This window comes from Mauremys reevesii, linkage group 7 (assembly GCF_016161935.1).
Source record: "Mauremys reevesii isolate NIE-2019 linkage group 7, ASM1616193v1, whole genome shotgun sequence".
In the NCBI taxonomy this organism is placed as follows: Eukaryota; Metazoa; Chordata; order Testudines; family Geoemydidae; genus Mauremys; species Mauremys reevesii.
The window spans coordinates 96,769,993-96,790,675 of record NC_052629.1 but is presented as its reverse complement, the minus strand read 5'-3'; the positions used below and the strand labels follow the sequence as shown (position 1 = coordinate 96,790,675).

Genomic DNA, 20,683 nt, shown 5'->3' with positions numbered 1-20,683 from the left:
GTCCTGACTCTCAGCTCCCCCCCCTCCCGTTCTAACCACTAGACCCCACTCCCTTCCCAGAGCTGGGACTAGAACCTAGGAATCCTGACTCCCAGACTTTCTGCACACCCCTCCCCCCAGCCAGATTCTACCAAAGCTGAGCATGTGTCACATCACTAGAGGTGGCCTGGAATTTTTCGAGAACCAGAATTTCCATTTTATGAGGAATTCCACAATTTATTTATTTGTTCGTTCTGAGGTGAATTTTCAAAATTTTCCCCAGAACGAAAATCCTGGAACATTTGGACTTGAGGCCATCAAATCAATCAATTTCCAGTTTATCGTTTCATTTTGTTTTTGCTCTTAGATGATATCAAAATATGAAATAGTGTATATTAGGCATTATTAAATGTAATATATATCAATAGATGACATAATATAAAATATAATATGTATAAATACAATTTAAAAATTAACACTAAATTAGAATTATATCCTAAATTAAAAATAAAAAATAAATAAATATTTTAATATAATAGCAAAGTCCAAAAAAACAGGCAGTGTTGCCTAGTGGCTAAAGCACTGGCTTGGGACTCAGGACTTGTAGGTTCTATGCCCAGCTCTGCCACAGGACTGCTGAGTGATCTTGAGCAGGTCTTGTCCCCGCCCCGTGCCTCAGTTTCCCCATCTGTAAAATGGAGATAATGGTACCAGCCTCCTTTGTAAAGTGCTTTGCGATCATGGGATTAAAAGCTGTAGTGAAGAGCTGAGGGTTGTTGTTGTTGTTAGTATAAACCAAATACACTGAAATTATCAAAATGATAAAATTGAACCCAAGCACTAAGATTTCGCTGAAACTGACAGCTTGCTGCAAAACCTGTTGATTTCAGCTAAACTGTATTTTCCAATGGAAAACCGTCCCATACAAATTTTTTCGAGCAACTGTGGGAGAAGGGACCAGGATTGCTTTGATAGTCCTCCTGCATTACTATGAGCACCTGGCATCTCCTGTTCACCAGAGTAATTTGTCTGGATTTTGTACAGAGCCTAGTGTCACGGGTCCTGCTCCAGGCCATAACACTTTTCCCTTTCTAGCTTTTTGACAAAACGCCAGAAGATTTCAACAGAAACTGCCTCAGGTGCTCACTGCACCATTAATGTTGATTTTCAATAAGTCTTGGAACAGTGGGGAAGTTCCAGAAGGCTGGAAGAAAGCTAATGTTGTGCCAATATATAAAAAGGGTAAATGGGATGACCCAGGTAATTATAGGCCTGTCAGTCTGACATCGATCCCGGGCATGATAATGGAGCAGCTGATACAAGACTCGATTAATAAAGAATTAAAGGACAGAGCTGTAACTAATGTCAATCAACAGGGGTTTATCAAAGACAGATCTTGTCAAACGAATGATATCTTTTTCTGATGAAATTTACAAGTTTCCTTAATAAAGGTAAGAAGGTTGATGTAATATACTTAGACTTCTGTAAGGCATATGACTTGGTACCATACAACATTGTGATTAAAAACCAAGGAAGATATCACAGGAACATGGCCCACATTAAATGGATTAATAGCTGACTAACTGATTGGCCTCAAAATGTAATTGTAAACAGGGAACCGTCATCGAACAGGAGTGTTCCTAGTGGAGTCCCACGGGGATCGGTTCTTGGCCCTACGCTATTTACCATTTTTATTGATAACCTGGGAGAAAACAAAATCATCACAGATCAAGTTTGCAGATGACACAAAAATGGGGGGAGTGGTAAATAAGAAAGAACGCAGGTCACCGATACAGAGTGATCTGGATCACTTGGTACGCCAGGCACAAGCAAACAACATGCGTTTTAATATGGCTAAATGTCAATGTACACATCTACGAACAAAGAATGTAGGCCATACGTACAGGATGGGGGACTCTATCCTGGGAAGCAGCGACTCCACAAAAGATTTGGGGGTTGTGGTGGAGAATCAGCTGAACATGATCTCCCAGTGCGACGCTGTGGCCATAGGAGTTAATGAGATCCTTGGATGCATAAGCAGGGCAATCGTGAGCAGGATTAGAAAGGTTGTTTTGCCTCTGTATTTGGCACTGGTGCAAAGTCTGCTGGAATCCTGGGTCTAGTTTGGGTATCCACAACTCCAGAAGGATGTGGATAAATCGGAGAGGGCTCAGAGAAGAGCCATGAGAATGATTAAAGGATTAGAGAACACACCTCACAGTGAGAGACTCAAAGAACTCAAGCTATTTAGCTAACAAAGAGACGCTTGAGGGATGACTTGACCCCAGCCTGTAAGTACCTCCATGGGGAACAGAGATTAGATAATGGGTTCCTCAGCCTACAGCCGAAGGTCTAACACAACCCAAAGGTTGGAAGTTGAAGCTAGACAAATTTAGACTGGAATAAAGTGTCAATTTTTAAGAGTCATTATTAATTAGGAAAACTTATCAAGGGCTGGGGTGGATTTTCCATCACTGACCATTTTTTTTAATCAAGATTGGATGTTTTTCCACACAAAAAAAAAAAAAAAAAAAAAAAGATCTGCTCTAGGAATTCTTTTGGGGAAGGTCTCTGGCCTGTGTTCTCTACAGGTCAGACTATGATCACAATGTTCCCTGATGGCCTTGGAATCTGTGACTTTACAAAATGTTCATTTTGGACAAAAAGGACATTTTGTGCTGAAAACATGTGATTCCAAATTTCATCCTGATCTTTTATCTCTTGTGTGATGACACCTGCCTGAGTCTGCAGGGAGCCTGAGCTGAACACCCTGAGAAGGAGGAAGCGGTTCTGGGCATCCCAAGGGGTGTTAACTCCAACCCCACTGCTCTGGATGGGACAGATCTTAACTCCCAGTTTCCCTTGCTGCAGTCTGGATGCCACCCATTACGACTGCCAGGACAGAATCTGCAAGATGCCCCTGCCCCATCTCATGCTGCTTGTTGGGACAAAGACCCCACCCTTGCAGAAATCTGAATATGATTCACCACCATGAAGATGAAGCCTCAACCTGCTCCTGTCTCCTCTTTGACACAAGGCACCCTCGACCTCAACACACCCTATCCAGCTGCTGAAATCTGCCCCCTGCTTTAACCCCTAGGCTCTACTTCCCTTCTGATCCAGGAATAAAACCTGGGGGTCTGGGTTCCCTGCCCCCCATTGCTCTAACTACTAGACTCCATTCCCCTCCCAGAGCTAAGGAGAGAACCCTGGAGTCCTGACTCTTAGCTCCTTCTACTCTAACCCATTAGACCTCACTCCCCTCCTACAGCTGGGAATAGAACCCAGGAGTCCTGATGCTTGGATAAGGTTCACATTTAGCACACACCCACTGGGAAGTCCAAACTGTGCACATACGTGCACACACACATACATTGGTACATGCACACAAAGGGAAATCCAAACTACACACACTCACACCAGCCTCATTATCTCCAGCAGGGGGCAACATCTCACACAGGCGCACACACACTCAGAGCTCACTGCTCTGCTGGGGGCAGCTGACAGATTCCATTACCCCAGTTCCCCGCTGCAGTTAGCCTGGCTCAGAGCTGCAGTGATGCTTTACTAAACTGCAGAGCCTAGGAGCATCCCAGTGGGGTTCTCAGCGGACAGGGATTCAAGAGGTGTGTTCCCATACAGCAGAGCCAGTGGATTTAAGTTTGTACATTCCACCATCACCTCCTGCAGGAGGAAATCAGAGCTGTAGTGTTATTATATGTATTACGGTAGCACGTGGAGACCCTTGACACTGGGTTAGTCCCTTCCCGGCTCACTGCCTCAGTTTCCCCTCCTTATTTTACTATTTAGATTGCGAGCTCTTTGGGGCAGGAGCTGTCACTCTGTGTCTGCTCAGTGCCTGGCAGTAAGGGCCCCCCAATATCAGCCAGTGTCTGTGCAGCACTCAGCACAATGGTGACCCCTATCCCAGTCGGGGTCTGTGCAGTGCCTGGCACAATGGGGTCCTGATCTCAGTCAGGTCCTCTAGACGCTACCGTGATACACCTAATAATGAAGAGGATTCCCAGCCACACACCATAGCCATGCAGGATGCAATCAGGCTGGCAAGTTGAGCCATCAAGTCCCCACGACCGAGATCAAGAGCTCTGGGAATGAACGCCAGCAGGCCCTGGCTCTGTCAAGATCCATCATTTTTAACGCCCATCGGATTCAGCTGCTCCATCTCCAGTGCATCGGCAAAGAACTCGGCTACCGAACGTGGGTGACAGAGATGGACAGATGGGCCCCACCCCACAACGTGGGCTCCCGAATTCAGAGAGCTGTCAGCACGGGCCGGTTCGAGACTAATGGACAAGGGTACTGAGCTGGGGGTCAGGGCTCTTGTCATTTGCCATTTGAATTGCAGTAGCGCCTAGCAGCCCTAGTCATGAACCAAGACCCCAGCGTGCTAAATGCACAGAACAAAAAAGAGGGTTTCTGCCCCCCAGGGGCTTCCAGCCTGAGGAGAAGGCAAGAGACAAGAGACGGATGGAACCAGATGGGCAAGTACAAGTGAACAGTGAGACAGTCCTGGGCAGCGCGATGGGCAGCGGGCTCAGCACACGAACAGCCTAACCACTGGCACGTTTTTTGTAGGCATCACAGCAAAGGAGAGTTTTGAGGAGGGCTCTGCAGGTGGATAACGAGGTGGCTTTGCAGACTCCTGGGTTCTATTCCCGGCTGAGTGGTGTCTAGTGGGTTAACGCAGAGGGAAGGCCTAGACGTCAGGACTCCTAGGTTCTATCACTGGTTCTGGGAGCAGAGTGGGGTCTAGTGGTCAGAGCAAGGGGGTGGGGAATCAGGACTATCCTCAGCTCTGACAGTGACTTTGAGGGGAAACTGAGGCACAAAGAGGGGAAAAGCCCTGATGCCCATCCACTTCTGCTCTAACCCCCATGCCCCACTCCCCTCCCAGAGTTGAACCCAGAAGTGTTGGCTCCCAGCCCAATGTCCTAGTCACTGGATTACACGCCCTCCCAAAGAAAGCTAATGTTTTGAGATGGAAAGGAAACAATTTTGTACTTCAAAAAGGCTCAGTGATGAAACAGATGATACCAGAAAGTTAGCATAAGAACAGCCAAACTGGGTCAGACCAAAGGTCCATCTAGCCCAGTGTCCTGTCTTCTGACAGAGGCCAATGCCAGGTGCCCCAGAGGGAATGAACAGAACAGGGAATCATCAAGTGATCATCCCCTGTCTCCCATTTCCAGCTTCTAGCACTGCAAAGGCTCCTAATAAACAATTAAGCCAGAATCACCCTTCCCCTGGTCCCAATCCACAGCCTCGTGCTCTGCACACACACAGCTCTGCCAATACCCCTCTATCCCAACCTGCAATCCCCTGCTCTCCCAGCCCCAGGCTCTCCAGGGTGGCTCGTACCTGCTTGGCCAGCCTGACGGCATCGTTAGTGAGTTTGGTACGGAGCTGGGAGTCGAGGTGAGCCGCCGGGGCAATCTCCACGACCTTTTGGTGCCGCCTCTGGATGGAGCAGTCCCGCTCGTAAAGGTGCACCACATTCCCATACTTGTCCCCTGCAGAGAAGGGAAAGTCAATGCTGATCCCCTGCCAGGGACTGGGGACCCTGGGTCACGTGTAGAAGAGCCTCCAGGCAGGCAACACCCAGCCAGTGCGCCTCAGCCATGGGGCTGGATCAGAGCCAGCGCCCCCTAGAGGGGAAAGGCCCTGCGTTCCATTCCCTGCCCCTGTGAGCCAGCCAGTCCCCTCGCCCTGGGGCTGGATCAGAGCTGGTGCCACCTAGAGGGGAAAGACCCTGCGTCCCATTCCCTGCACCCCCTGAGTCAGCCAATTCATCCTGGGCTGGGTTGGGCAGGCAAAGGGATATTAGGGCTCACCCAGAATCTGGACCTCAATGTGTCTTGGCTTCTCGATGAACTTCTCCACAAAGAGAGCCCCGTTCCCAAAAGCAGCCAGCGCCTCTGAGAATGCCCGGGTGTAATTCTCCTCCAGCTCCTGTAGGGGGCAGATAGGTGAGAGATTGAGTCAGCAGTGTGGCCTAGTGAATAGAGTATTTGACTAGGTCTCAGGACTCCTGGGTTCTGTTCTCAGCTCTGGGAGATGACTGTGGTCTGGAAGGCTGGGCTGCTGGTAGGAGTCTGGGTTCTATTCCCAGTTTTCCCACTGACTTACTGGTGATCTTTGGCAAATTATAAGATTGAGGTTCCCATTGTCCCTTGTGTTTCACAGAGACAGTCCCTGCCCTAAAAAGACACAAGGTGGGAGGGGAAATAGAGGCACCAAAAAGAAAAGAGACCTGCCCAAGCTCCACATCAGAACCAAGACTGACGCTCCAGCACCCACGCTCCCAATATAAAGGTAACGTAAGGTCCCTTCAGTCTAGGGTGACCAGACAGCAAGTGTGAAAAATTGGGACGGGGGGGGGGGGTAATAGGAGCCTATACAAGAAAAAGCCCCAAATATCAGGACTGTCCCTATAAAATTGAGACATCTGGTCACCCTACTTCAGTCCCTGCTACCATTCACTGTGGAGCAAAGGGTAAAATTAGGGTACCTCTCTCTCTACTGTGCTATAGAGTGAGTCCTCCAGGCAGTGTAGAGATGTCACATTTCCTGTACACTCTTCATGCAGCCTCGGGGTTTCCTGGGGCTCGCTTCAGGCTGGGAGCAGAGACAAAGCAACCCAGCGCAGGCCTGGCACAGACTACAGCCTGAGCGTAGCAGGAAGATTTTATCATATTTCTGTATATAGTTTCCATTCCCAATAAAGGGTTTATCTTGAAACTGCACTAAGTTACCGCGTCTGTTTTCACCACCCAGCTGACCTCTAGGAGGGGAAATTAAAGAGATGTAGCTGTCCTCTGGCAAGGGGGTGCAGAGATGGCAGATGATACATGGGAGACAGCTCTAGAGCCCAGTGGTTTGGCACCGAGACATAGGAAGCCAGCACTGTGGCTGGGAGGATTTCACATGGGATGCATAGGAGAAGGCTCTCGCGCCATCAACGCGCCAGCCAATCAGAGTAGCTGCGCTTGCACCAGCCACAGGAACAGAAGCTGCAGATGCCACCGACACACTCAGCCCCAGAAGCTGAGGCCAGGAAGCCAGAAGGGTATTAAGGGCAGGTGTGTCTTTGCTCTGGAATCAATAGTACCTCATAGCTGCGCACGACCCTCATGCCCCGTCCGCCTCCGCCATACGCAGCTTTGAAGATGATAGGGAAGCCATACTTGTTGGAGAACTCATGGGCCTCATTGAGAGATGATATTGGGGAGTCAGTGCCCGGCACCACAGGGACCCCTAGGAGAGAACAAATACAGGCACGTCATTCCCAGCTCCGCCACTGACCTTGAGCAAATCCCATCCCCACTCAGTGCCTCAGTTTCCTCTTCCACCCTTTGTCTAATTGGAACGTGAGCTTTTCAGGGCAGGGACTGCCTCTCGCTGTATGGCTGTACACCACCTGGTACAACAGGGGCCCTGCTTTCAGGTGAGGTCTACGCAGTGCCCACCACGACCGGGGTCCCGATCTCAGTCGGGGACTCTAGGCACGACTGTAATAAACTTAATGAGAGTGGCTTGCTCCAGCCTACACAGTGAGTCATGAGCAGAGCCATGTGAGATGCAGCACCTCCAGCAACACAGCGCCCCCTAGTGCCACTCAGGGGTCAGCACTGCCTGCAAGGAAATGCAGCCCATACTGCTCCTCCCACCCCATGCCCTACAGCACAGCAGCCCCTAGCACCACACTGGGGCCAGCACTGGCTGCAAGGGGAGAGCGCCCCCTACCTGCAGCAATGGCGATGGCGCGGGCTTCCACCTTGTCACCCATCTTGCGTACCACCTCTGGGCTGGGGCCGATGAAGCGTACTCCAGCATCACAGCAAGCCTGGGCGAAGTCCGAGCGCTCAGAAAGGAAGCCATAGCCGGGGTGCACAGCATCCACTTCATTCTCCTAGGGACACAGACACAGGGGGAGAGGCATTAGAAAAATGGTGCGTTGGCTCTTTAAAACCCACAGCCCTTCAAGTGCCCAGCAGATTAGGGAAACTGAGGCATGGAGACAGGCCAGTTGAATGTCAGAGGCAGGAACAGAACCTAGGAGTCCTGGCATCCAGTTCCTTTCGCTGTAACCTACCAGTCCCCATTCCCTTCCCAGAGTCAGGAACAGAACTCCCAGCCAAACCCCCAATCCAATCTAATTTGTAATTATTAATCATAATTAGGGCTGTCAATAGCAGTTAGCTCAAGCGATTAACGCAAAACAAATTAACTACATAAAAATAGTCACAATTAATCACAGTTTTAATCACACTGTTAATAACAAAACACCAATTGAAATTTATTATAAATATTTTTAGATAGTTTTCTACATTTTCAAATATATTGATTTCAACTACAACACAGAATACAAAGTGTACAGTGCTCACTTTATATTACAGCAGTGCCACGCGAACGCCTGTTCTCACTTTCAGGTGACATCGTAAATAAGAAGCACACAGCATTATGTCTCGTAAATCTAAACAAACTATTTGTCTTAGCGACTGGCTGAACAGAAGTAGGACGGAGTGGACTTGTAGGCTTTAAAGTTTTACATTGTTTATATTAATTATTAGTAATTAATCAACATACAACAATATAACAATTGTGTTATATCATAATTACACATATATGTAAAAAAATTCTACATCCGTCAGTCGCACTTGCACCATCGAGATTGCACTACTGTACTTGTACGAGGTGAACTGAAATCTATTTCTTCTGTTTATCTTTTTTACAGTGCAAATATTTGTAATCCAAACTAATAATGTAAAGTGAGCACTGTACACTTTGTATTCTGTGTTGTAACTGAAATCAATATATTTGAAAATGTAGAAAAACATCCAAACATATTTATAATAAATTTCAATTGAGAGTCTATTACTGTTTAACTGTGCAATTAAAAGTACAATTAATCATGACCTTTTTTAATCTCCCCATTAATTGCAATGAATTTTTAATTGTGTGACAGCCCTAATGATTGTTCATTATTACACTTAATATTAATTATTAATTGTAACCTCCCCCCCCCATGTTCCTCTCATACCTTGGCTACTTTGATGATGTCAGGAATGTGCAAATACGCCTGGACTGGGGGCAATCCCTTCCCAATGAGATAAGCCTCATCCGCCTTCTGTCTGTGCATGTGCCCTGTGTCCTGCTCGGAATAGACGGCCACCGTCCGGATCCCCAGCTCGGTGCAGGCTCGGAACACCCGGATGGCAATTTCCCCTGCAAACACACACACCAAAGAGTGACCCACAGGGGTTTGTGCATAGAGGCAAAGGAGTGTAACCGGCTGCCTGAGTCTGCAGAGAGCCTGAGCCAATCACACTGTGAGTGGGGAGCTGCCCCAAGTGCGACTGGCACGTCAACGATGCCTCAGCTGATCACTCCCAGTGGGAGGCTGACCCACGGCATCTCAATGGCGTGTTTGCTCCCACCCCCACTGCGCTGGGGGACCATACCAACCTCACCCTAAGGAGACTCGGTGTCGGGCAGGAGGGGCTCAGCTCCCTGACCCAAGGCTGCTGGGATCAGTATGGAAAGGGGCCTGCTTCCAGCCTTGGTTCTCTGGAAGGGGACACCCTCTGCCCCTGTAGTGGGGGGTCATGGTCATGGGGCAGGATGGGGTGTTAGCACAGCAGCAGGGCCACAGAGGAGTTGCTGGGATCCACTGCTGGGAGGGGTGGCAGCAATGGGGGCAGGGTGCATCTCTTACCTCTGTTGGCCACCATGACTTTCTTGATGGGCTTGTACTCCACCCGCTGGGTGCTCTGGAAGGCGGCATGAATCAGGCAGAGGCGCTTGGCGCCCAGGAACCCGAGGCCCCCTCTCATGAAACACAGCTGCAGCATCTGGGGAGACACACACGGGGGGGGCAGGTCAGGGTGATGCAAAGGGCAGCACGTGCAGAGAACAGGTACCTCTCTGCAAAGGCTCCCGGACGCCAGGGGCAGCGGGGGCAGGGCTAAGAGAAGAACCCCCTGCTTCAGCGATTGGGTATGAATACACCAGAGAAAGGGCTCCCTGCAGCCAGATGCCTGCCCAACCGGGGCCTCCTGCAGCCAGATCCCCACCTAACCAGAGGCAAACGGGCTATTTGCAGCCGAGGAGAAGATCTCACTGGGACTAGTGCCTTAGAGGTGAATGGATGTGAATTCTGCCCTAGGATGAATGGGTCTGAATTCAGAGCGACCCTCCTGCTATTTCATCTTGATTATTGTGTGTGTTCCAGCCACGCATATAGGAACCAACCGAAATCAGGGCCTCCACTGTGCCAGGCGCTGCACAACCCCAACCAAGTCCGGGACCCCGTCAGCGGCACAAATTCACAGATCAAGGGCTCCCTTGTGCTGGGTGCTGCGCAGACCCTGACTGAGATCGGGACCCCTGTAGTGCTGGGAGAAGAGTGGCCCCTGGTAGGAGAGGAGGGAGAATGGTGGGGGTGGGGGGGCCACACGAGCCCTCAGCAGGTGGGAGCAGTTGCAGGGAGTGCCTGAAATAGAAGCAGCTGGTTGGGTGGCACCCAGGGAGCATGGGGGAAATGGAGGGCAGCAATGCACCCAGCCCTTTCGTTCTCAGCTTGACTAGCTGCAAAGGGCTCTTTGTGCACAGCCCGAGGAACCTGTCTGCAGCTAGCACGCGCCTGGCGGTTAAACAGGGAAGTGGTAAAAAAACCACCAGGCGTTTAGCAGCAGATTTATTTTTACAGCCAAGAATCAATAGCGCCTCCGACGCACAGGCCCAAAATTAGCTTTCAGGTGTCATCAGGCTCCGGGCTGGCTTCTCCCCCCAGTCGGGTCCTTGGAAATGAGACAAGCGGAACAATGGAGCTGCTAACACAGCAAAGGCAAAGTGGCATCTTGGTCTGGATAATATCGTCAGGGTTTGGGTGTGTGAGAGAGAATGGAGTGGAGGGGAATGGGATATGGGGCCTTTCCCCTTGAGAGGGCACCAGCTCCAACCTGGGTCCATGGCAGGGGACTGGCGGGCTATGGAGGGTGGGGAATGGAATATGGGGTCTTTCCCCTCTGTGGTGCCATCTCTGATACAGCCCCAGGCTCAGAGGACTGGCTGGCTCAGAGGGATGGGGACTGGGAAATAGGGGGCACCGGCTTCGATCTGGCTCAGGGTGTGGGAACTGGCTGCAGGGACTGGCTAGGTGCTGTCCCTCTGTGACCCAAGGGGATAGGCACTGATCCCCACTTCTCTGCAGCAACACGTAGGGCAAAGTGGTGCATTGTTATGAGCCTCTCCTCAGGAGGCAGGTTTTCCTGCCCTTGGATTGTTCCTGTGCCTCTTTCACTGCAGTGGTTCGAAGTGCGCACCCCAGAGCTGGACGCAGTATCACAGTCACAGATGACGCATACAGAGGTGAGGCCACTTCCCTCTCCTGCTCGACCCCCGGCTGGTGAGCCGCGCCAGGATCATGTGAGATCTCAGCCCTGGCATTGCAGCAGGAGCTCATGCTCATTTGGTTTACAGAACCGAGTCCTTTCTGGAGCCCTGTGCCTGGAGGAACGCCCTTGCCTCAGGCTGTATTCGAGCCCACCTTGTTCAAATGAGCCTAGGTTCCCAGCGACTGAGCTCCCTTTGTGCAACTGACCCCTTCGCCATTGCTCTTCCCCCCACTGCCGAGCTTTGCGCCCACTGCAGACTTTACCAGGCACAGGGAGTGACTGCGTGAGCCCCCGCATCATGCCCGGAGCTTACAGCCAGCACGTGTCCCAGCATTGCAAACCCAGACATTCAAAAATCATGAGTAGGGCCCTACCAAATTCACGGCCATGAAAAACACGGACCGTGAAAGCTGGTCTCCCTTGTGAAATCTTGTCTCTTGGGTGCTTTTACCCTACACGGATTTCACGGGGGGAGACCAGCGTTTGTCAAATTGGGGGGGTCACGACCCAAAAGGGAGTTGCGGGGGAGGGGAGGTCACAAGGTTATTTTAAGGGGGTCACGGTATTGCCACCCTTATTTCTGTGTTGCCTTCAGAGCTGGGCAGCTGGACAGTGGCCAGGGCCGGCTCCAGACCCCAGCGCGCCAAGCGCGTGCGTGGGGCGGCATTTTAACAGGAGGGCGGCAGGCAGGTCGGGTGGACCTTCCGCAGTCATGCCTGCGGGAGCTCCAACGGCTGGTCCTGTGGCTCGTGTGGACCTCCCGCAGGCATGACTGCGGCGGGTGCGCTGGTCCTGTGGCTCGTGTGGACCTCCCGCAGGCATGACTGCGGCGGGTGCGCTGGTCCTGTGGCTCGTGTGGACCTCCCGCAGGCATGACTGCGGAAGCTCCACCGTAGGCGCGGAACCAGCGGCACGTCTGCGGGAGGTCCCGCGAAGGCGCGGGACCGGCGCCCGGCAGCGCGAGCGGCGCAGCGTGCCGCCCTGCTTGGGGCGGTGGAATTCGTAGAGCCGCCCCTGACAGTGGCGGCTGCTGACTGAGGGCCCAGCTCTGCAGGCAGCAGAGCAGAAGTAAGGGTGGCAATACCATACCTGCCATCCTTACTTCTGCGCTGCTGCTGGCAACGGCTCTGCCTTCAGAGCTTGGCTCCCGGCCAGCAGCTGCCACTCTCCAGCTGCCCAGCTCTGAAAGCAGCGCCACCACCAGCACCAGCACAGAAGTAAGGGTACCAGTACCACAACCCTCACCACACACAATAACCTTGCGACTCCCCCACAACTCCTTTTTGGGGCAGGACCCCTTCAATTACAACACCATGAAATTTCCGATTTAAATAGATGAAATCATGAAATTTACTATTTTTAAAATCCTTAGACTGTGAAATTGACCAAAATGGACTGTGAATTTGGTGGAGCCCTAATCATGAGTCAGGCCCCTCAAAATCTTGAGACCAGCTTAAAAAGCATGAGATTGTTTTAAAAGAATAAATATCCAGTTCTTTTTATCTAGCCTTCAGGGGTTCCATTTTCAATTTCTCTCCCTAAACTGAGTGGACAGAAATTGTTTTGAAATGAAAAAACTGACAGGCTCACATGCCTCCAGGATTTAAGAAACCACACCAAGAAGGTTACGGGTTGGCTTGATCACCGTCTATAAGTACCTACAGGAGAAACAGATATTTGATAGCAAAGGTCTAACAAGATCCAGTGGCTGGAATTTGAAGCTGGACAAATTTGAACAAGGACTAATAAGGTGCCTTTTTTTTTTTTTTAATTCAGTGAGGGGAATTAACCATTAGAACAATTTACCAGGGGATGTGGTGGATTCTCCATCGTTGGCCATTTTAAAATCAGTTTGTGATGTTTTTCTAAAAACTCCACTCTAGATGAAATGGGAATTAATTCAGGGCCGGCCTATGGGTTGTTAGGTAGGAAGTCTGACTAGCTGATCACAGTAGTCCCTTGTGGCCTAACAATCTCTGAAATATCGCCGGAGCTGGCAGTAGTATTGTAACCACCATGATTCACAGTCCATTTCAGAGTCCCTGCTTTCCCGCATCCGGTAGCATTCCAACAAGCCACACAGTGGGCCAGGAAACAGCTTCATCGTGGAGCCAACGGTGATGGAAATAATTTGTTAGCAAATCGCCTAATCTCCTGGAGGCAAACTAGCAAAAAGCGCCTTCTCTTCTCTAATTAAGTACAAAACACAGATAAAAAGAAAAGCCCAGCACTGGTTTCCTCTGGCTTCTTTGGGAGTCAGGAGGGTAGAAAGTGATTGCAAACGCCTCCAAATCTCTCTTAACGAGATTTTCGCCGCTCCAGGCTTTAGGCATGCCAGGAGCAACACAGCGTACAATTCTGTCTCCCTTAGATCTGCTTTCCTACTTTGGTTTTTCTGCACAGATCCAACGCTTTTTATAAAGCCTTGCCCAGTGTAAGAGAATGTCAGGAAGAGAAATGGATGTCGGGTAGGGATTTAAAGAGAGAATTGCAACTAAAAAGCCCCACAAAACACAGGCACGGTTGTGAATAACACTCAGAACTGGGAGTCAGGATGCCTGGGTTCTATTCACGGCTCAGCCACTGACCTCACCGAATCATAGCAGTGTAGGGCTCGAGAAGTCATCAAATCCAGCCCCCTGCACTGAGGCAGGACCAGCTAAACCTCGACCCTCCTTGGCAGGTGTTTGTCCAGCTTTTCTTTAAAATCTCCAGTGATGGGGATTATACAACTCCCTTGCAAGCATGTTCCAGAGCTTAACTGCCCTTAAGAGTCAGAAAGTTTTTCCTAATATCTGCCCTCAATCTCCCTTGCTGCAGATTAAGCCCATGACTTCTTGTCCAGCATTCAGTGGACATGGAGAACAATTGATCATCAACCTCTTTGTGCCAGCCCTTAACATATCTGAAGACTATCAAGCCTCCCCTCAGTCTCTTTACTCAAGACAATATATATGCCCAGAGTTTGTAACCTTTCCTCACAGGTCAGGTTGTCTTCTAAACCTTTTTCATTTTTAGTGCTGTCCTCTAGTTTCTCTCGAATTTACCCACATCTTTCTTGAAGTGTGGAGCTCAGAACTGGACACGGTGCTCCAGCTGAGGTCTCCCCAGGGCTGAGCAGTGAGGGACAATTACCTTCCAGGTCTTACGTACGACACTCCTGTTAATACACCCCAGAATGAGATTTGCCTTTTTCACAACAGCGTCACATTGTTGACTTATATTCAATCTGTGATCCACTATCACCCCCCAGATCCTTTGCTGCAGTATTGCTGCTTAGCCAGTTATTCCCCATTTTGTAGGTGGGCATTTGATTTTTCCTTCCTAAGTGCAGTGCTTTGCACTCATCTTTATTGAATTTCATCCTGTTGATTTCAGACCAGTTCTCCAATTTGTTTTGAATTCTAATCATGTCCTCCAAAGTGCTTGCAATCCCTCCCAGCTTGGTGTCATCTGCAAATTTTATAAGCATAGTCTCCACTCCATTATCCAAGGTACTAATGAAAATGTTGATTAGAACCAGACCCAGGAATGATCCCAGAGGGACCCCACTAGATATCTCCTCCGAGTTTGACAGGGACCCATTGATAACTACTCTGAGAGTACGGTCTTTCGACCAGCTGTGCACCCACTTCATAGTAACTGTGTCTAGCCACAGTTCCCTAGTTTGCTTATGTGACTGTAATGTGCAGGAGCGGCTCAATGTATTTTGCCGCCGCAAGCACAGCAGTTAGGTGGCTTTTGGCAGCATGCCTGCGGGAGGTCCACTGGTCCCGCGCCTTCAGCGTACCCGCTGCCGAATAGCCGCCGAAACCGCAGGACCGGTGGACCTCCCGCAGGTAAGCCGCCCAAGACAGCCTGACTGCCACCTCACGGCAACTGGCAGGCCGCCCCTCGCGGCTTGCCGCCCCAGGCACGCACTTGCTGCGCTGGTGCCTGCAGCTGCCCCTGGTAATGTGGGACTGTGCCAAAAGCCTCACTAAAATCAAAACATACGACATCTACTGCTCTCCCCCCACCACTAGACCAGTAAACCCCATGAAAGAAGGAACTTAGGCTGGCTTGGCATGATCTGTTCTTGACAAATCCATGCTGGCTATTTCTTATCACCCAAGTCACTCTCTAGTTAGGTTGGATATTGCCTGGACCCTGACCAAGACTGGGGAAGCCCATTAAGCCTGGCACTGCACAGACTGCAATGAGGGGCTCCGGGTGCTGCACAGACCCCTGGCCGAGATCAGGGCCTCCACTGGGCCAGGTGCTGCACAGACACCAGAGGCAGTCCCTGCCTCAAAGAGCTTACAATATACATAGACAAAAGCTGGGTGGAGAAACAGAGACTTGCCCAAGGTCGGAGCTCAGAACAGTCCTAATCCTTCCCTGCTCCAACCACTAGATCCCACTCCTCTGCCACAGCAGGGACTAGCACCTAAGAGTCCTGGCTCCAAACCCAGTGCCTTTATCCACCAGACCTCATTGCCTCTGACTTAGCCTCTTAAGGAACAGGGATTTAGCCATGAAGCAACATGGAATTTGTTCCAAGGCAGCCTGCTTCCGTCATCCATTCAGCAGGCTCACCAACTCTGGCACCTGGGTCACGAGATCCCTGAAAGTTGGCTTCTATTTACATGTGCTAGCGACTGCAATAAAGAGCTAGACATGAGACTCTAATGGGTTTGCACTTGTCAGACTGAATTTGCCAGAAGCCCTTTTAAAGCATGTGAAACGTTGCTACTCTTGGCTCTTTTAAGCATGGGAGACAGGGCACAAATTGCTGTGGCCAGAACGTGATGAAGAACACGCATGTTACAAGAGATTAGCCCGATTCAGGCAGGCTTTTCACATGGCTCGGGCATAGACGTGTGCAGCAGAGACTGAAATTTACTTGTTCAAATTGGGACATTTTGACCTTTTGATTCAAAACAACTTTTCGCTTTGAAATTTCCTTTAATGTTTTTTAAAAGCTTGAAATAAAACATTTTGTTCAACCCAAAATGATTTTCTTTTCAACTTTTCGATTCGCCAAAAATTCCAGATAATGTTGTGCTCAGTTCGACCTCACACAATGTTCTTGATTTTTTGGAATCGCTAACCAAAAAAACAAACAAACAACCTGTTGTTTTACATCCTCTACTTTTAACCTCATTGGAGCTCAGAAAAATATGGGCACCAGGGATTGAAACTTATCCTGGCCTCACTGCTGAGAATGCAGTAGTGAGAGATGCATTCCTTTCCAGCCCTTCCTGTTTGGATAACCTCACCCTCAAATCATGTCCTTCCACCTGCCATCTTGCTTCTCCCATGCTGCATCTCTTCTGTGATTACATCAGCCACCACTAGGGGCAGAAACCAATCATTTAGCTCATTTGAAAGCCTGGAATCCCTGCTCCCAAATGGCATCAGCCATTCATCCCTCACCTCAGAGGCTCAGCACGGATCAGCTGTTTCCCCTCTCACTCTTTTTTACTGTGCATGTGTCGACTGTAAGCTCTTCAGAGCAGGACAAGTGGACAGGGCACTGCACTGGCCATCACTACACTGGAGTTCTATTCCCAGCTGCACCACTGACCCTGGGCATCTATGGACCTTCCCCTCTCTGGGCATCTGTTTCCCCTCCCACCCTTTGTCTATTTAGAATGTGAGCTCTTCAGGGCTGCCTCTCACTGTGTGTCTGAGCAGTGCCTGGCACAATGAAGGGCCCTATCTCAGTCGGGGTCTATGCAGTGCCCAGCCCAACGTAGGCCCCCCTGATCTTGTCTGGGGTCTGTGCAGCACCGGTCACAGTGATGGGGCCGCTGTTCTCAGTCAGGGCCACTAAACACTTCCATGATGACAGAAGGGTATAAGGACAGTGTGAAAAAGCCCATGCCTCAATGGATGGATTCAGTGCCATTACTGCCCATTGGATGAGCACTACCTTTCCATTCCAGGTAGCCACGTACGTGTCCAGTGGAGCCACAGCATCAGCTGTCAATATCACTGTGCCAAGAGGAGAAAACTCTCTGTACACAGGGGTTCTGCAATGATCCATTTCTTAATGCCAGTCATTTGGGGCCTTCAACCAGAGACCCCAGCCCAGATAATGGACCAAAGTGGTAGCTAAATTCCTCTCCATCCCTGAAATACCAAAGTCGTCTTTACAGATGAGCAAACAGGGACCATTCAAAGTGGCTGCGATTCCCCTAAAGCTCCCGAACTGAGACAGTTCACCAGAGAAATGAGGATCTAGAAAACAATCGGCAAATGTTAGCAGAGCCAGTGCAACAGCAGTAGGCAGGCGATAAGATAGGTCACCCATCCTGCAAGCTTCAGAACACCCCCTCAAGCACCCCTCAGCCACTGGATGCCCGTCAGGAGGCAGGCAGCTCCCTGTGTGACCGAAAGCTGCCTTCCATGGATATTTATGCATCCTCGGCTTTGCTCATTCCTTCTCAAACCAGCTACACATAGGCAAGCAGAGCAGTTGCTCTAAGGGCACAGTGGATCTAGCTTCAATCAGCTGGGTTTGGCTAATGCACCGTTGTTGGTTTCCAAAAATACGGCTTTGCGGGGGAGGGGGAAGAGGCTGCCAAGCTTGTATCGTCGAATGCCCAATTGCACATGCCTAAGTGGCAGTTTTATGGCACAGGGTGGGGGGGGGGTCTATTAAGAAGCACAGCTCTGCATTGCAATGAGAAACTTCATTACTGTACATTAGCCATCCTGCACCAAATGCAAAGCAAAGTAGGGTTGTACAGATTCAGCCAGACGTTTGGCTCCAGCTGAGCCAGCAAGGTGGGTTGAGGATGCCCCATCCCTATGATTTGAGGCCTAAAAAACAAAGCCTTACAGTGAGAGGCTGAAGGAGCGCCAGCTGGTTAGCTTCTCCAAAAGATCAAGAGGTGACTTGATTACAGTGTATACGGACCTTCAGGGGAAGAAAATCCTGGGTACTAAAGGGCTCTTTAATCTAGTGGAGAGAGGCAGACCAAGAAGAACCAATGGTTGGAAGTTAAAGCCAGACGTATTCACATTAGAAACAAGACACACATTTTTAACGCTGCAGGAGATTAACCATTGGGACAAACTCCCAAGGGCAGTGGTGGATTCTCCCTCTGGCTTCACACCCAGACTGGAAGCCTTTCTGGAAGATGCTCTAGTCTGGCACAAGTTAGTGGGCTCAATGCAGAGGTAAATGGGTGACATTCTCTGGCCTGCGCTATACTGGAGGTGAGAACAGAGGATCTAATTGGCCCTTCTGGCCTTAAACATTTATGCATCCAGTTCCCAGCCCAGAAAGGTTAAAATATTGTCTCTACCGATGGCATTAGCAGATTTTCGGTAACTAAAACTGTGGTCAATTCCAAGGCGGTTTGTAGCGTTCATACTTGGTTGCAGGTCGTGGTGATCACTGTGGGAAGACTAGGACTGATCTCAACCTTCTACTACACATTCAGATTCTCTGATCATCTGTTCTGACCACCCATATAACACAAGCCATTGGACTTCTCTGAAATTCCCTGCACTTAGAGTTTGAACGAGAGCAGATCTTTTAGAAAAAACATCCCATCTTGATTTAAAAATTCCCAGTGACGGAGATTCGACCACAGCCCTTGTTAAATGATTCCAGTGGTTAATTACCCTCCTTGTTAAAAACGTGTGCCTCATTTGTAGTCTGAATTTGTCTAGCTTCAACTTCCACCCTTTGGCTCTTGCTAGACCTTTAGCTGCTAGACTGAACAGCCCATTATCAAATGTTTGTTCCCTGTAGGTATTTATAGACTTAAGTCACCCCTTAACCTTCTCTTTGTTGAAACGAGTAGATTGAACTCCTGGAGTCTCTCACACACGTTTTCCAAACCTTTAATCATTCTCATGGCTTTTCTTTGACCCCTGTCCAGATCATCAACATCTTTCTTGAATCGTGGACACCAGAACTGGATGCAGAATTCCAGCAGCAGCCACCCCAGTGCCAAATAAAGACTGCTTCCACAGAGAGAAAAATCACAGGGTGCTGCAAACACGTGGGATTCTATTATAAGTCTCAAAATATAAAGAGTTTGTCTTATAAAGTCTCAGCTCCCGGAGTCGGTGCTTCTGGGAAAATCACAGCTGTCACATAAAAAACAAAAACAAAACCCAACCAATTTTCTAGCCCTTAGAGTTCTAGAAAAAAGCTGGAAACCATTAACCCAAAAGGTTCAAAAGCCAGAAGGCAAATCAAAAGAGCCCTCCTTTTGTTATATGAGAATTGCACGATGTTCAGCCCCACCATGAGTTGTTGAAGGCTGATTCCTGAATTATGAACCATTGGTGTTATTGAGGGTTTGTGCAGCACCCAGCACAACGGGGCCCCAATCTCAGCTGGGGTCTCTAGATGATACTGTAATACAAATAATAGCAAGATACGCAAAAACACAAAACAAACATCATGCAGCCAAGTAACCTTCCATGTTCTATTAGGACTTTACAATCTCCTGCTTCTCTGCCGAAGTAGTTGAGAAAGGGGACTATGCTTTGTGACACCTTTTGAAGCTGTTTCCGGTTTGAAACAGACTCATTTCCTGCCTTTCGCTAAATATTCCCCAATATGGTTTTTATTACAGAATCCCATGTTTTCTCCCCAAGCCCCTGCATTTTTGTTAAACATAAAGTGGCAATAAGCTTTCACTGTGGAGATGGGAAAAAATGGCTGGGAAATTTTCCCAAGAAACGGAAAAATGCTAAGATTGGTCATTATTTTCATTTTTGGAGCGGGGGGGGAAAGGTTGTTTTTTGAGCAAAAACAAATTTTCCCTGGGAAAAATTGTGACGGTCACTGATTTTGTGAAAGGGGAAGAGCTGGGTGAAATCCCATAGCTCAGCAATAGCCTTTGCCCTACTTGGCCAGAGAAGACAGAACATTTCCAAACATCGTCAGCCTGGCCAGTTAAACAGTAGCCTCCTTTGCCTATGTATTAACTTAACACATGGGGGTAGATGCGAAATAGAATGACGGAAGCTGAGGTTCTACTATGGGGATCAAAGTTTGCCCCATAGATGACTCTGTTGTATAGTAAACAGATCACTTGTTTGTGTGTGCAAACCAGAGACACTGGGAAAATGAAATCAGATAAGCCACTAAGTATACATAGGAAATCAACAGGGCAGAGATTCAGCCAACAGATGGATAATTTTGGGGTGGCAAGTAAGAGCATTGTAATATTTAGCAATTATTCACCAAAGCTGGGATCTATTTTATTAATAAATTCATAGAGTTTAAGGCCAGAAGTGATGGTTAGATCACCTAGTCTGACCTCCTGTATAGC

At 49.3% G+C, this 20,683-nt stretch overlaps 1 protein-coding gene across 14 annotated transcripts in view; it reads right to left on the bottom strand.

The window, feature by feature from the left end:
- Positions 1 to 20,683, bottom strand: part of PC (pyruvate carboxylase) — a 235,843-nt gene that overhangs the window by 120,779 nt on the left and 94,381 nt on the right. For all 14 annotated transcript variants that reach the window (XM_039547629.1, XM_039547632.1, XM_039547631.1 and 11 more), the window contains 6 exons: positions 9,716 to 9,851; positions 9,041 to 9,225; positions 7,744 to 7,909; positions 7,109 to 7,254; positions 5,832 to 5,949; positions 5,359 to 5,510 (listed from right to left, as the gene is read on the bottom strand). In XM_039547629.1, the coding sequence (XP_039403563.1) occupies positions 5,359 to 5,510; positions 5,832 to 5,949; positions 7,109 to 7,254; positions 7,744 to 7,909; positions 9,041 to 9,225; positions 9,716 to 9,851 (903 nt within the window). The remainder of the gene's footprint in view (positions 1 to 5,358; positions 5,511 to 5,831; positions 5,950 to 7,108; positions 7,255 to 7,743; positions 7,910 to 9,040; positions 9,226 to 9,715; positions 9,852 to 20,683) is intronic.